We start from the raw sequence: 16,500 nt of genomic DNA on the forward strand, positions 1-16,500 counted from the left end.
GCTGAAAACTTGGCACCAGTTCTTTGGGAGCTACTTGGAAGGGAGTGATCTTGTCTAAAGGATGAGAGAGAGGAAAAATAAATAGCTTTTGGCTAGACAGGCAAGCTAATGATGTCTTCCTTTCCAAGGAGGGGACACAGGGTGGTCCAGCATGCTGCCAGCATCTCTTGATTCCTAATGCTGACTCTCAGTCCTGATTCACTGGGACACAGGGCATGTCACACGATCTCAGCTTCAGCTTTGTCAGATGGAAAAGGAGGTCAGAGATGAATTTTAAAATGAGATTTCAACAGTCCTTGAGCCTCCATGAACTCTGAATTAATTTGTCCCAGATGACAATGAACTGAGACAAGAAGAACTCTATTAGGCATAAAATATCACTGTCCAATTCAGAGAAATGACTGTATTTTGACTACTTGTAACAAGCATGAAGGCCAATGACATCTTTACAAATCCTTCTCCTGTATTCCCAAGTGGAAATTTTTGGATATCAAAAGGGAGGATGAGATTTGTCTGGGAGTGAACCCCATGATTTGTACAGTATTATCAGTTGGATTATGTCTTTCAGGGCCTTGTGTGGCGGGCGTTGTAGGTCTGACCATGCCACGGTACTGCCTCTTTGGAGACACGGTGAACACAGCATCGCGAATGGAGTCCACAGGCCTGCGTGAGTATTTGGGACAACGCCTGGGGTGGGTGACTGACAAAATTCTCAGGGGAGATGAAGAAATGTGCATCTTTAGCTGTAGGCAGTACAACTGAATCAGCTTTGCAGAAAGGGGCAAGACCAATGACGAAATTAAAAGCAGTCTGAATGGGAGGGTGTCAGCTTTGCCCTCAGACATCAGTCTTTAAGACACATGAAACATTTAGTTTTAGCCTTTTTCCTGCAAAATCTCAAAAAAAAAAAATGTTCAGTCTGATCCAGTGACCAGTGTGGCTCACACCCTGTATTCTAGCTACAGTCCTCTGATTTGGATTCCCTCAACCCAAACGAACACGAATCTTGCCTTATATTTTTCTTCCATGGGGGCTGCTAGTTGTATCTTGCTTTCAGACTGGTCAGTGCTGAGGACCCTTCATTCAGAGCTGTTCTTGTACAGTAAATAATGCACCTACCTTACTGGCTTACTGGCATATTTTGTGATGGCTTCATTTATCAGCAGTAGAAACTCTTTGAACAAGTGGTGGCATGTCCTAACAAAATCCTTAAGATTCCCTTCCCATTTTGGTTTTCTTGATGTCTTTCTCGAGGGTTGATGTTCCCTCATGTTCTTGCCATTATTTTCCCGAGGCTTCCAGTTACAGAAGTGGAATATTAATCTGCATTTCAGTCATACGCATACACAGATCTGTTTTCTGCTGGTGTCCTTGACTTAAACATGGACCTGGAAACTGTAGTGGATGAACTGTGGGTGACAAAGTGGACAGCTAGGGACAGCAGTGTCAGGGCCCTGGGTGAGATTTCAATTGGCTTTTGATGTTCAGGCCATCAGTACAAGCTGATTGCCAAAGTCGAAGTGTCTCACATGTTTTAACCCTTGCTCTTGACATTCTCAACAGTTCTAAGAGATTAGCCAGTGTGTCTAGTTTACAAACTACAGGAAGTCTGTGATACTTAATACTGAAATCTTGAGGACTTGCCAGGCTAGAAATATGTTGTAGTATATATGTCACATTAGAAATTTTCTTTTTCTGTCATATAGCCATCACATTTCTAGTTCCAGTGACTTCACCTAGTCTAATTAAGACTAACAATTAGACCCATAATTAATTAAGGAAAATTGTCTGTCTTATGATTATGCCTGGCTTATTTTAAGAGGCATGTACTGAATTGAGAAAGCAGTGGAAAGGAAGAAATACTAATGGCAAGAGAGATATCTGAAAATTCTCCAGGTTTATTCCCCTGGAAATGCAAAGTCTGAGACTGGAACCTGCTAATACTGCAGAAACAAAAAGATCTTTGTACATTAATAGAAACTTATACATATACACAGTAATAGGTATACTGTAGTTTACTGTGTCACGAAATGTAGCTCAAAGCTGTGGTGTTCCTCTGCATCAGTTTCTTAAGCTGATATTCTTTTTTTCTGATCATTCTGATCAACTACAACAATAAAATTATAAAACTATTATGGGAGAAAGTATTTTAGAAATATTTCCCGGGTGTTCAAATCAATTGCACAGCAACAAATTTCAGTGAGTTCCAGCAATGGCTGTAAAACAAACTGGGGAGATGGGAAATTGATTAAGATTTCTGCCTTTGCCCTTTTTGTTCATAAAATGTTAATGGCAGCTCTGGGTGGAATCAATTACTGAAAAGTCTAGTTGAATCTACATACATAGCCACATTGTCGTTATGTCTCATTGCAAACTCCATCTCTTTGCTCTTAATCCCAGCACCTGTTTTTCATATGATGCTGCCTGTCTGGAGCAGGACTTCAGTTGGTTATTTTTCTTTTCTTTCTTGCTGCCTCATTACACTGTGACAATATATATTAAAAAAGACATTCTTCATTGCAGCCAACACTGTTGCTCAAACACCATTTGCTATCTTTATGAAGAGCAGGACTTCCCATGCTTACTCTGTTGGTGTCCTTCCCCACGAAGTCACCATTGTAGATCTCCTCTTGCACTGTGCTTGTTACAGCCTTACCTGGAGGACCCAATCCATCAGCATCATACTCTGTGTCAAGCAGCACCACATATCTTCTTGCCAGCATGCCTTGGAGAATTTTTCCTTGCATGTATGAAGCGGTGGGGGGGTTCACAGTGTGTGAGCAGTAGACTGATCCATCTGTTTTGCTTTCCATTCCCAGCTTACAGAATTCATGTCAGCCAAAGTACAGTGGATACACTTCGGACTCTAAATGAAGGCTATGAAATCGTACCTAGGGGAAAAACAGAACTGAAGGTAAGAAGGCCAGGGCTGTGTGAAATGCTTCATAAGGGAATCTTCTCGCTTAAGGAATTTTCATGTTAAGCTTTGTTTGGCCCTTATCCACCACTCTTCCATGCAATCAAAACATTCCCCAAAACATTCCCCATCAGTTGCTTCAGTAAGTGAGGTAATTCTTGAAGGACCATGGAAAAATCGACAGTGTCAAGCACACAGATATATGCTATGTATCTAACTATTTATTCTAAAAATCGGAAGGAGAAAAAACTGTTGAAAAAGTTGGTGGCAAAGGCATTTAACAATGCCATTCTCATCTGAAAGCTTCTGTTGTGAGTAGATTCCTGGTGGAGAGGGTGAGTGAAAAGGCAAAAGTCTTTTCCCAAGTTATTTTTTTTTCCTGGCCTTTTGTTTCTGAAGTTTATAGGGAGAGTTTATCTGAACCTTAGATCACATGCCAAAATTCTTACCCCTGCCAGCTACTGCCACGCAGACAGAGTTCTGCAGGATATCAAATTCTGCCTATTAGTCAAGCCCAGCTCTGTCACCCTCTGTTTCATTTTAACATCATCCTTGAGTAATACTATACACACAACAAGGAGCCACTGGTTGCAATAGGACCGCTCTTTCTCAGGGAAGGAACCATAGCAAAACAAGGTCCTGAGCAGAATTTACCAGTCTTTCAGTGGTTATCAGAGAAGTGTAAAATATTGGCAGAGAGAAGGAAGAATGGTCACGGTATAAGGCAACTCTATTCCTCATTCAGAAAGAGCTTGTTTTGCCTCTTGAGGTTGATAAATACCATGAGGAAGAGGGAAGGGATTATACATTAGAAAACTCCGCAGTTCCAAAGCATATGATGGGCTTTTTGTTTGTTTTGTTTTGTTTTTGAGGCATTATGTAATCGTGGGGGACTCACAAAGTTATAGGGGATTTTGTTGAAAAGCTGCATATGAAGGCTAGGGGTCACTTGTTCTAAAGTCAGTATCTACAGTGTGTGCATGCATCTCCACCTGAGCTCTCTGTTTTCCCTGTCAATGAGAGCTGTAGGTACAAGTGCAGCATCCTTCCAAGCTGGACATTCAGAACAGGCCAGAGGAAACACAATGGAATCTAGAAGTGCGTCTTAATTCTCATGATTTCAAAGGGTACCTGGTGACTTGCTCGCCTAAAGGTATCCATATTATGGAGGTTTACAAATGGTTACATGAATTAGTACCTTCAACTTACCCATAAAGGACAAAGTGGGTACATTCCCTTATTGACCGTCCACTCACTCTATGAAATAAGGACTTTTAAGAGCACAAGAATACCTCTTAGCATTCAAAATTTAACTAGTTTTCAGCCAGAAATGTTCTCAAAGTTTAGAACTCTGTTTAGTCCATTGTTGACAGAAGATGCTACTTTTCACGCTGTCTAAACCAGATAAACTAAATAATTCAAAACATCGCTTCTCCCCGTATGTAGTCAATAGAAGTAGGAGGTTTGCTTACCTTAAACACCTACAGTAGAAAGTATGAATATGGCCCCAGCTCTCTCAACAATCTTTTATGAAAAGTGGAGTCATGTCACTCAAGTTTATATGGCTCCAACTGGGTATCTGAGGTAGCTATTCCAGGTTTATTCAATTGAAAGACACCTTTACATAGTCAGTAAATTGGCACTTCAGGAAATTATTAACCTGACTTGCTTTCAGTGTCCAGTTTTTGGGAAGATGGATGTCACCTTAGAAGTATCTGTTCTCCTCCACTGGCTCCAGTCAAGGATGATTGACTCTGATATAGTTGTCTACATTACATCAGATGTATCTCACTTTAAAAGTTAAATTATTGATGCAGGGAGAGGAAGTGATTATTCTGATAGTCATCCCAGCAGCAGCTGTAAAATCTTTCAATTACTGATGTTAGTACTGAAAAATAAGATGCTTAGAAATCTTGTAGCTTCTCATTTCTATTAAGTTGTATAGTTTCAATGACCCAGGTTAGTGAGAGTCATTTGTTCAGTTTGAACAAGGCCTCCTCTTTAAGGACAGTGAAATTAAAATTATCCCTGAGCCATTGCAAAAGAGAGGCCAAGACTTCCAGCCATGCTCTCTCTCTGGATATATACGAAGCCCTCAGAAACCCAGTAAAAAATTATGTATTGAGCAGAGGGTGGTCTGAAAACTGCTCTTTATCTGGACTTTTTTTATATTATTATTTTAGGGTAAAGGAGTAGAAGACACATATTGGCTAGTTGGGAAAAAAGGATTTCTGAAGCCCTTACCTAAACCTCCTGAAATAAAGCCAGGGTAAGTGTGACTTCATCACTGTTCAATACATTCATTAAAAGGTCACTGTTGGAGTTCACAGGCTAACTAGCAGTCTTTCCGTGGTGTCTATTTACAAAGTCTACATCGTTTTTCTTAGGCTACCTACATTTTTTCAGGCATAGTACTGGGACTCAGAAGTGGTGCACTTGCTTCAACACTTCTCCTTAATCACAGTTCCCAAGAAGTGGCACGGAAACTTGTTGGTTTTCCCCCATAGTCCATTAGAAATGGAGCACCAGGGAGTTCCTTCCTGAATGTCCTTCCTCTTCTGTGTGCGTACAGGAGATGTGCTGGTAGAGACACTTTCAGGCCTCTTCTTTCATCAATGTATGGTGACACTCAGATCTTTCTCTCATTGCATCAAACTTCTTCAGAAGACACCATCCTCATTACAAACACATTTCTTCCCTGTATCACTGTTCATTTCAACCAAACAATAAGGAAATTGTTTTGATTTAGAAATAAATCAGCATTATATAATTAAAGACTTAACAATGTTGCCTCCTTATAAGAGGTGATGAGCAAAGATTGCCTACTTGAAATTCATCCAGCCATTTTGCACCTTTGCAATGCCTGACTTTGCAAACTGAGCGCTCCCTGCTTGGCTGTCACATGCTGAATGCCTAGAAAGGATGTTGTGGTCAGGACATGAAAACCAGGAGTGGGATTGGTTTGACAAGAACATTGTAGTCACCCACATTAAAGTTACTCAACCGTGACTGCCTTTATAGTCAACAAAGAGAAATAAATGCTTGGAGGGTGTGATTCGACTGGCCTGCGTAGAGTAAGATGAATTGCCCTTGAAAGATGCCTGTTCTTGTTGACTGTAAAGAGGTCCTACAGTGACTAGCTCAGAGATGGATGTCTGACAGCAAACAGGATCTGTTTTTGCTTTGACTCTGACTTCCCTTGAGTAATCTTGTTCTTGCCTCATTTCCTGTTAGTAAAATGAAAAGGGCATTTATCTCCTTTTGCAGATAATATTTAACTCCTGGGCAATTGCATTCAGGGCAGCCCATGTGTTCAGAGCGCTCCCAGAGTTTTCCTGGGATAGCATGGAATTAACAGCATTTTGGGACATATCTTTTAAGGTATCTGGGTGTCAGACAGGGTGGAAGACAGAAAGTGACTGGAAAATAATTGTGAGAGAAGCACAGTGTTTCTTTAACTTGGAGGCATTTGTTACCAGTGATGCATTTTTAATGGGAAATATGAAACCTGGAGCAGATTTGCCAGATTATTGGAAGGTGTCTCTGCCTTTGGCACGAAGTTTGGAACTAGATGATCTTTAAGATCCCTTCCAATCCAAACCATTCCATGATTCTATGATTCTATAATTACCAAGGTGAATTGTCTTTCCATGAAATCAAGGAAGCACCAAGATTAGGTCCTTCTCATCTGTGTTTTACCATCTAAAAGTCACTTGTCAGGCCTCTGTTTAATGTTGAGGTTCCTTCTAAAGCCCCTTAAAGAGACGGTCTTCTGGCAATGTGTGCCTGTATTTGGTCGGATTTATGCAGGCCAGAGCTGATTCTAAACAAGGACTGTAAATGATAGAAAATATATCAGGTAATGGGGCTGGAGAGTGGGGCAATAAAAAAATTTCTCCCACACAACCAGGATCAAGGGATCTTGAGCATCCTTTTATAACCTCAGAAGAATCTACCATTAACACTGCCGAGAGGGAGGTGATCTTCTGCTCTTGCCCCAAAGCCTTGATCTTCACAGTTCTTTTGAAGTATTTGTGTCCCCAAAGATCCTAATACAGCAGTTGAATGAATGTGAGAGTAATCAGACAAAAAAAGCAGAGTTCTATGAAACTGAATCTGTTCTAGAGAAGGGTTCAAAATGAAAACTAAACCCTGTAGAAGCAACTGGATAGCCAAGCAAAGCAGATAATTGGAGAACTGCCTCATGCACAGGCAAAGTTATTATTGGGGAAGGATCAGAAATGGTGCCCTGTTTTTCCAGCCTTATCTCAAGGTTCAATTTTTATGTTTATGTTTATGAGATGTTGACAGTTGTTCCTCTGTTATGGCTATATCTTCACCAATATGGTATTCAAGACACTGCTTGACACTCACCTAAATTTCCTCATCTGTAGGCTTTTGAGCTAACAAAGAATTAATTCCTCCTGGATAAAGGAGTGAATAAATTTCTCTTCTACTCCTCTTTTCACCTCATCCTGAAGCAACTCATCTTCCACTTAGTCTTTCCTTTCTATGAGATCTTGCATGATCTGGTCACTCATAACTGTTGGGATCAGTGAGCAGAAGTAGATTTTCTTCTTCTGTTCATAAGAATGCATGAAGAATGCATTCCTCATCACTTCATTCATCATGGATCACCAGAGCTAGCAACCCTCCTCTGAGAGGTATGCTGAGAGGTACTTTCAACTCATCGTTTGGCTTTCTGTTTGAACTCTTGACTTAGACCACCAAAGGAATCACACTCATTAAGTATTGAACAACAAGGAAAGTGGAGTTGCTTCAATGAAGAAAGTTTCAACTCTCAGGCTAGGAGATTCCTCTTACCCAAATGATCCTGTAATGCCTATTTTAACGTAATTTGCCTGGCAACCATGAGGGGTATTTTGCTTGAGCATGTCCTTAATTCCTGGTGTTCTTCCAAGAGCTGAAGGTGCCCATTGCTCAGAAAAGAATGGTTGCCAACAAAGCTGGGTGAGAGTATTTCGCACACTGCGTAGTCTGAGGAATTTCACAAAATAGAATTAAGTTTAACTGTATGGCTACACACTTTCCCATCTGTCAGCTGGATTACCTTTACTGCCAATGTGAGCTCTCCCCAGTCATTCCAGTTGAGAGATAAAAATGGCATTTGCTTGTCTCATGCTTCATTTTGCAACTTGGGTGATGTAAACATCTGCAGATGGGCAGTTATGGTCGTGCTGAGAGCTGGTGCTTGTTAAGAGAAGCTTTATAAATTGTGTTTGGTTTCATGCCCATACTATGGAAAGACAAACCTTTAGGCCATGGATTTAAGGTTTGCATCCTGGGGATGGAAGTGCTGTGTGAAGAAAGGTCTCAAAGTAATTCTAAGAAGATTGATTTCGTCTTCATAAAAATTTCTGGATCTGTGTCTGACCCCATGAGTTATCTCCTAGAACTCATATGAACTTGGACTATTTGATGAGCTTAGTCTCGCTGACAGTCTATTAATGCTCCTTGCTGTCACGATAAAACCATGAGTAGTGTCCCTGACAATACTCCATGAAATATGGAGTATTTAAGACCTTCACTTCAGAGGTTTGTGAAAAAGACAGCAGGTAACATCAAAAAAAGTGCTAAATTTATTTCCCGTGTAGAACCCATCATTGTAGAACCCATCAGCCAAAAAAAGCTGAAAGCACAGTCATTAGTAGAAGGATTTCTTGACATGTGAAATCAGTTTACTAGCTCTGGTGGGCACTCACAAGCAGACCTATGATCAGGTAGCTCATATAGCTGTTCATAAATATTTATAGATTAATCAAGCTACGTTATCTCACTTCAGGCTACCGCTGTGCTTGCAGTAGTCTTGGCACCCTTAGATCTGGAGAACAAACCTGGACTTTACATAGATGATAGACTTTGCATATATGAGTCTGCTAGAATCCAAACTTCAGCAAATGTAAAAATGTGGGAGGATATTCAGTTATGTGCCTTGGTTAATACCTATAGCCCATAAAACACTGGGAAAACAACCCCTTCCGGCATTGCTGAAATTACTGAGAGAATATATCTGATTATCTAGTAATAAACCTCAAGCCATAACCAAATGACTAACAAAGGAACAATTATTGCACCTACATAATTTGAATTTAATTGATATTCACCAACCTCTGTGTTTAATCCTAATTACAGACTTATTGGAGGCATTAATTGGAGCATTCTCATTGATTTTCATTGTCTGCACTAGGCTTTCATACATTTGCAGTTGCATAAGGAGGTTTGGGTAAACACACATTACTCTTAAAAGCCAGGTGCTGTGGGTAACGTTATTCACATAGGATACAATGCATTTTAATTAAGAAGAAAGTAAATTCCATTAAATTACCTAATATGCTTCTTTCCACCCCTACTTTCTTCCAACCATGCATAAAATCAAATGAACGAAAACACTATTCATAAAATTAACCTTATGCCAAGCTGCTCAGGGTCTGTGTATCTGTTCTCAGAAGTAAAAGCTTACTGGAAATCAGGTAAGAAACCCTTTCACATGCTATTTGTAAGGGATAGGGTGCATATTCATTAGTAACCCCAGGACACAAGGAAAGCGGAAGTTTAATGCCCAAACTGCAGTGCTGCCTCCTGCTCCAGACAGCTTTCTTTTTTGAAGGTTAACCTCCTTTATGGGTCTGGTCAAATTGCAGTTTTACCTGCTTTATATCAGACCTTTAAGTTTTCTTTGCATCAGAGAAAGCAGCGCAGGCTGTTAAACAGACTCCTTAGGCCTTTCCTTGCTCCAAAGCAAATTCTTACACCTTACCTGATAGATGTCTACCTTGTGATGGGTATTATTTCTCCTCCTTTCTTGCAGCTTGTTAGGATTTGTGTTGCTGCATGTCAGGATTGGGTTGGGGCTCCATGGTGCAATAGTCACATAAGGCAAAGAAAAAGGCATTCCACAAAAGCCTTATACTTTACTGGAGGAAATAACAGCCAATTGGGGTGGGCATAGAGAAGTCATACCAACATGATGAAATAGCAAAAGCAAGCATGATGAACAATTGAGCAGCTGCCTACCTGTAGACTAGATTATTTTTGGAGATTTCACAATCAGATAGGTTGGAAGGAAGGTTGGGAGGTTTCTTTGAGGGTACACTAGGAGACTAGTTTTGGGGCTGAAGAGCAGACAAGGAAAAAGCACAAAGATGCTAGATTACAAATGTGAGAAATTAGATTGGGGCACTCCTGTTGCCCCCAACAGCACAATGAACGTGATGTTATACAAATCTATCAGATACAAGCCTCATCTAGACTGAACCATAAATGCTTTTGGCAGAGCACTGAAATATTATCTACTACTAAGAAATATTCAATAGCCATTGAAATTCAAACAAAACAAATAAACAAACCACAGCCTTCAACAGGGGAAAGGATCGTGTTCATTTGCAGTTCCAGGGAGTTAAGTAACACAAAGGGTTTTCTAACTTTCCAACTTCTATGATCCCATTTCAGAAATCCCTTGCTTTGGTACAGAATACAGTGCTTTCAAGCAGCAGGAGCCTTCTATCCCAGAAGGTAGTTTTATCTGGGAACTTTTCCCTTATAACACTATTTTAAATTAAATAGAATATCAACTGGAGAAAAAAAAATACAATTCAGTGATGAAATATATAGATTATGGTTCCTCTCAAGGGTTTCTAACCACAAACACAGTGCCCAGGGAAAGAAAATGCAATGGTTTTGGATTGTTATTATCGAGCCCAGATCCCTGCTCTTGAATGAAACCATGCAGAAAGTCTAAAGTCCAGAAGAGCCCATAGGACAACCAGTCCAAGATCATCAGAAACAGTAAGCACAACATGAAGTGAGAAATCACTGAAAACTGATGGTGCAGCCAGGAAGAGGAGAAAGTTTGGGGGCTTTCCCATCCTCCCATACATGAGGGCCACCCTTGGAGAAAGCACCAAGAACTTAATTGAAAATGAAATGGGTTAGAAGCAGTGAAGGATGCTCAAAGAATCCATGTCCAAACACCAAATGATAAATGTCAGGAAGAAGACACCCGTTGGGACAACAGGGCTTCTTATTCTACCCTACGGGAAGCTCTCTGATTCAGTGTCTGTAGGAGGCACCCTGGCAGGATGGGAGAGGATCAGTGCAGAATCTTTACTGTTGCTGCTGATGCTTCTTTCTGAGCAGCAAGTTAAATGATTTCTCTTCAGGATCCCATTTGAAGGTTTTTACCCAATGCATATTTTAACCTGAAATAAAGAGCTTGTAGAGCAAACAGCAGTGACTTTTTTTTTTTTTTTTTTTTTGCTGTCCTTAAATGGCTGGACTTATATAATAGCATCACAAGATTTCATAAAAAAAAAAACTTTGTATAACATATAAGAAGAGTATTTTTGGAGAAATCAAAGCATATTCTGGCTCATAGGCTTGATCACCCAATGGCAGAACAGATACTTTTTATTTCACAATCAATGTTTGCTTCTCAAATGATCTCTGAACCCCTAATACAACAGCAAGATGAAAAAAAAGGAACGTTCTGGTCATGTTTATGGCATAAAGCAGGTGAGAAAGAAGATTTTTTATCTCTGAAATTTGATCATTTTAAAGGGGGAAAGAGAAAGAAAGTGACTCATCTTCCTTTGAACAAGACTCTGACTTGGAATGCAGTTGCTTCAGCTGATTTATTTAAACAGCCTCTTTATGAGCAAGCTGAGGCTTCTGGAAGAATTGGCTGTAATATTAGATTAGAGAATTGCTGCCTATAGCAAGAAACCCCAAATGAAGTGTTCAGAAAGGAAGCAAAGTCAGGCAGGAGCACTGCCTAACTGGAAGATGTGATTCAAAGTGTCGCCCTTCCATCTGCAGATATTCGTACACATTTAGGGAAGGGCAGACCTGAAATTGTGCTGTGTCTGGCTGTCTTTGTTGTCCACATTCTGGCATGCAGGTATCACCTCAGACATGCCTGAGATGTTCCTAGATGTGCCTGGTAGTTTCTCCTGTCTCACCCAAGCAGGCTGGGAGGTGAAGTGCAGGGTGAAGGATGTTTTTGCAGAGGGACAGAAATAGAGCAGCAAGCAGCACCTTGGTGGCAAGAGGGACTTGCAGGAGTAGGTCCTGGGTGCAGGAGTGCATTTTGGGGTGTTTCTTGCTGGATCTGCCCACGCTTCCCATGAAAAGTGAAATGTGGGGAAGCCTGAGCTGAGATGTAATGAGCTGCCCAAGATCCCTGCACCTTGCAATAAAGCATGCCTTGCTCCAGCACAGGGGGTTGCGTGAGCTGGGGATAAGAAAAAGAGAAAGGAGGGCAGAGAAGACAATGTCTTCTGCAGCTGTTCTCGCCAAAGGGTAGAGGGTGGCCAGGTCATAAAGATGCTCTCTGTGGACCTGAACTTTCCCCATATAACTGGGAACTAGAATTTGCTCTGGCTGCCTCTGGTTCAAGCCAGGAGATTGTTTTTTTCAATGCTTAGGAAAAAAATAAATGTGGTTCTGTTATTGTAATACACCACATTCAGGAAAGAGAAGGCAAATTCCTTAACTTCTCTGGGCAGCTGCTGTAGGACAGGCAGGAAGATCGTGTCCAGGGAATTTGAGTGCAGGACTTCACATGAAATTTTCTCCAGCTGGCTTCAGAAACAAGGTGGAGGGAAGAGAGGATCTTGGAAAATAACAGCTGACAGGCAGAGGGGTTTTGCAAGAGGTTAGGACGGAGGATGCAGAATCAGCAATCTCAGTTATTCAGACACTGGCAAGTTCGGGAGATGTGTCAGTGCTGTTTGTACTGGATCTTCCTTGTTATTTTTGTGCTGTGGATTGTGCCAAGTCATTATCAAATGGTCATTTGATATTTGTGTGAGCAGTGTTTGGAGCTAGAGCTCAGATAATCTGATATTGTGCTTGACTCACAAAGACCCTGGTGAGGTCTTGGCCTTCCAGTGGGTCACAACCTCCTGCACGATCGTGCAGAAACAGGCAGCAACTACCTCCATTCCCCTGTGGATAAAGTCCTGGAGAGTGGAATCAAAGAGCAAGTCCGCTCGTGCTTACCCTTTTGTGACTGAATTTTGCCACTGCTTGCATAAAGGGGCTGGAATAGAAGTGTTCCTCCCAGCCCAGCTGGTAGGACTTCGGTTTATATAAAGTTATTCATCTCTGGCATTAGACACATCCATCTGAGCTCTCTCATCTTTTAGAGTCACTGTAGAGAAATGGGCACTTCTAGGTGCCACTCTCCTGCCCTACAGAGGACATCTACTTTGGGATAAACCCAGACTCTGACCCAGCAGCTTCTATTTTCCTCCACTGGCTCAGAAGAGAGCCCAAGATTTATGGCTCCCATAGAGAGTTCTCTGTTGCAGGTAGATAAAGCTCAGTGGGATGAATCCCACGTGAGCTGTAGATTCCCAGAAGAAGCCATTCCTCATCCAGCCCATCAGGATTATGTCCTCCAGGCTTCCCTGTCCTTGCAATCCAGCCCTGTGGGCTCCAGCAGTCATGGGAAGTTTTATAAATAGAAATCAGTGTTTCTATAAGAAGGAAAGATGTTCCCACAGCTGAGGATTTAGGTAAGGCATAGAGGACGATGTGGTTGGGTGTTACCATTTGTAAAAAATAGGCAAAAAAAAGCTGAAACCTGTGTTCTGTCTCCCACCAGAAAGGTGGTTAAGTTTGTGCTAAGCTCTCAGGGCAAACTGGCAGTCCTGAGGGACATTTAAATAGGATTTCCACTCAGAAATGTGCCCATAGCTTTGAGAGCTGAGCATCTCTGAAAGCATCACCCCTGTGGAAGGGCAAAATGCACTGAGAGAGGAGCTGGACTAACCAAAGGCAAGATCTTCACAGAAGTTTGGTTTTGCTCTTCCCTTTGATGAATTAAGGGGGGATCAGAGGAATAATGGAATAAGTCACTGAGGGTTCATCTTGTCAGACACACTCAGAACACAGCCATCTAATAGAAACCTAGTTTGAGCTCCTCCATCAACAAGTCATTTATCTCATCCTGGGAGAGATATGTAGGACATGTCAAGTGCCCTCTGGAAGTGCCTGGCTATACAGATTACAAAACATGTCTGTTTCAGGGCAACTTCAGGACATTTAAAGTGGAATTAGCTAACCTCACCCTTTGCAATAAATTGGGCTGAAGTGATACTGGAGGGGAATAAATGAAATCTGAACAAGGCCCAACATTTGTTTCCCTTTTTCACACCAGAAGACACTTACATTTCACATAGTCTCCGCTATGGTCTGTTCTTTGTTGCAGATGAAACTGAACTGGTTCTCTCTCTAATGGCCTACATGTTCACTGCAGGTGTAAAGCTCATGGGTTACCCTCGGAAGAAATTGCAGAGTTCAAAAGGAGGAAAGCTGCAAAACTCCTTGACAAAAAGGCCTAGATCTGAGGTAGTAGCTGTAGGACAGTCCCCACGTAGCTCTGCTATTTAGTGTCTGCTTGTGTGTTATTTGTCTGCACTTCGCTGGGTGTAGTGCCACGCTTTTTGTCAAAAATATGTATTATTCTTTTAAAATGTCTTATTCAAAAAGGTGTTGGGAACTGTGACAGAGGTGTCTAGAAACTGTCGTAACCTTGTTGGGTGATTTCCTAGCAAAATTATGACCTGCTCTTGCATGATTTGGTTGGAAATCAGAAGTTATATGTGTATAATAGCATGAACTGAGGTACCTGATCAAATAGGTGCTACTAGAATAAAGCTGGCATATAAGCATGCACGCACACACAGGGTCTGATGCCCCTTGAGAATGTTGCATGGTTGTGGTTTTTTAGTATCTCTGAGAGCAGCAATAATGCTTCTACTCAGTGCTTCTGAACTATAACTTTATTTACACTTTCTTAGAAAAAGACAGATGTGGATGAAAGCCCCCAGTGCCTCAATACAGGCTGCTTACAAACCTCTAAGATACACAATATCAAACTGATAAAGACTAAAGTTCCATCCGATTTTCTCACAAGGCTAAAACCCAACAGATCACTTCTGGATGTGTTGCTCTTTCCCAGCCATGACTTTTAAAGATCCGGGGGGTGTTAAGCTGTTTCAACTCCCTTAAGAGATCTATTTATTTATTTATTTTTCTGAGAACAAAATTTGGGACATATTGTGCAGAGACCTGCGTAAGTGGTAGCATATGTGAACACTCACAGCTAAATATAAGCTCCAAAGCCCAGAGGACCAGCATGCTGATCTGTACCTATGATCACAAGCTACTCCTCCAAGGCCAGAAACAAAAGGACCTCTCACTTGGGTTAGCGCTGCCTGGCAGAAACTGTACGTATACTAATATAAAAACATTTAGCACATATATCACCCACAGATATATTCTTCACTTAAGGCTGATTAACAATACGTTATAGAGAACAGAAGGTCCTCGTTAGCTCACTTGGCTCAATTCTTGGGAAACAGCAGAAAAATCAATAAGATATTCACACCTGGATCTTTTCAATGATCCTAGTTCAATCCTTCTTGTGTGCCTGAAGCTTTCAATGGAACAACTATGTCCTCAACGGCCACTTATCCCCCTGTCTCTGCTTCATGTCTTAGTGGTGTTCCCATCTGATCTTAGATGTACTTCATAAGATGAAAGGAATCATGCCATCAATAACTTCCGTTTTTCCCTGATAAGAATAAAGGGACTCTAGACAAAGTATTTCAAATGCAGTGATCTATAGTTCTTACACTCAATTTACAGTCCAATTTGTTGGACATCCTTTAACAGTCTTACTGTGATAAGATAAGGTTCCCAAACTTTTGGAACATTCATATAGCCTGTAGTCTAGAGGCAGGCCAAGACTGATCCTCACGCTCAGAAGATAAACCCTTTAGCTGTGAAAGACTGCGGACTCTGTTGTCCTTGCTGGATCCAGAACAAGTGATGGTTCCTGCTTCCTAAAACAAGTGATGGTTCTGGCCAGATCTTGATAAAAAGGTACAGCAAAGTATGAGCACCATCGAAGTACACCTCCAGGCACCCGGAGATAAACCTTTTGGCTATACCTTGTACTTTCTCCTCCAGCAGAATCTGTAGGGATTCTTCTGTAGAATCATAACATGGATCATAACATGGGTGCAACGACCCGCACAAGCAAGTGGGGTACAACCTGGAGCACCATGGGTGTCCGAGGCAGTTGTGCAAGGCTGGCAGATAAAACAGCAGCTGAAAGCACCAAGGCTTAGTTTCTTGAACTATTATTCTCTCTCTCTCTCTCCTCTTTTTTTGCCTCTCCCTCTATTTTGATGACTTGTCCCATGAACTCATCTCAGTAACAGCAGACCTCTCAAGATTCCTGTTAGGAAAATACAGTAAGCACCCAAATCACGGCATCTTGCTGGCCAAACCACAGACTAGCAAGGTGTGGTGGGCCAGCAATTAAGATCTGAAGGTGAAGTCTGAAAGCTCATTCAACACAGGGTGTTTGATAAATCTTCGCTCTGTCCTTAAAGGTGAAACTCACCCTTATACAGAAGCACAACACAATTACAGCTTACTATTTCTCCTTCTGACCCACTGCAGGGATAATCTTAGGTGATTTTGCCTGCGTGATCTCTCCAAAGGTTAAAACCAGAACTTCAGAAACCAAACACTCATTTCTATTGATT

At 41.4% G+C, this 16,500-nt stretch overlaps 1 protein-coding gene across 1 annotated transcript in view; it reads left to right on the forward strand.

Annotated features, from left to right (window-relative positions):
- GUCY2F (guanylate cyclase 2F, retinal) overlaps positions 1-16,500 on the forward strand; it is a 50,538-nt gene that overhangs the window by 27,874 nt on the left and 6,164 nt on the right. The window contains exons 15-17 of the mRNA XM_083849958.1: positions 569-667; positions 2,820-2,914; positions 5,101-5,186. Coding sequence (XP_083706084.1) covers positions 569-667; positions 2,820-2,914; positions 5,101-5,186 — 280 coding nt within the window. The remainder of the gene's footprint in view (positions 1-568; positions 668-2,819; positions 2,915-5,100; positions 5,187-16,500) is intronic.

This window comes from Anser anser (assembly GCF_964211835.1).
Source record: "Anser anser genome assembly, chromosome: 1".
Lineage (NCBI taxonomy): Eukaryota > Metazoa > Chordata > Aves > Anseriformes > Anatidae > Anser > Anser anser.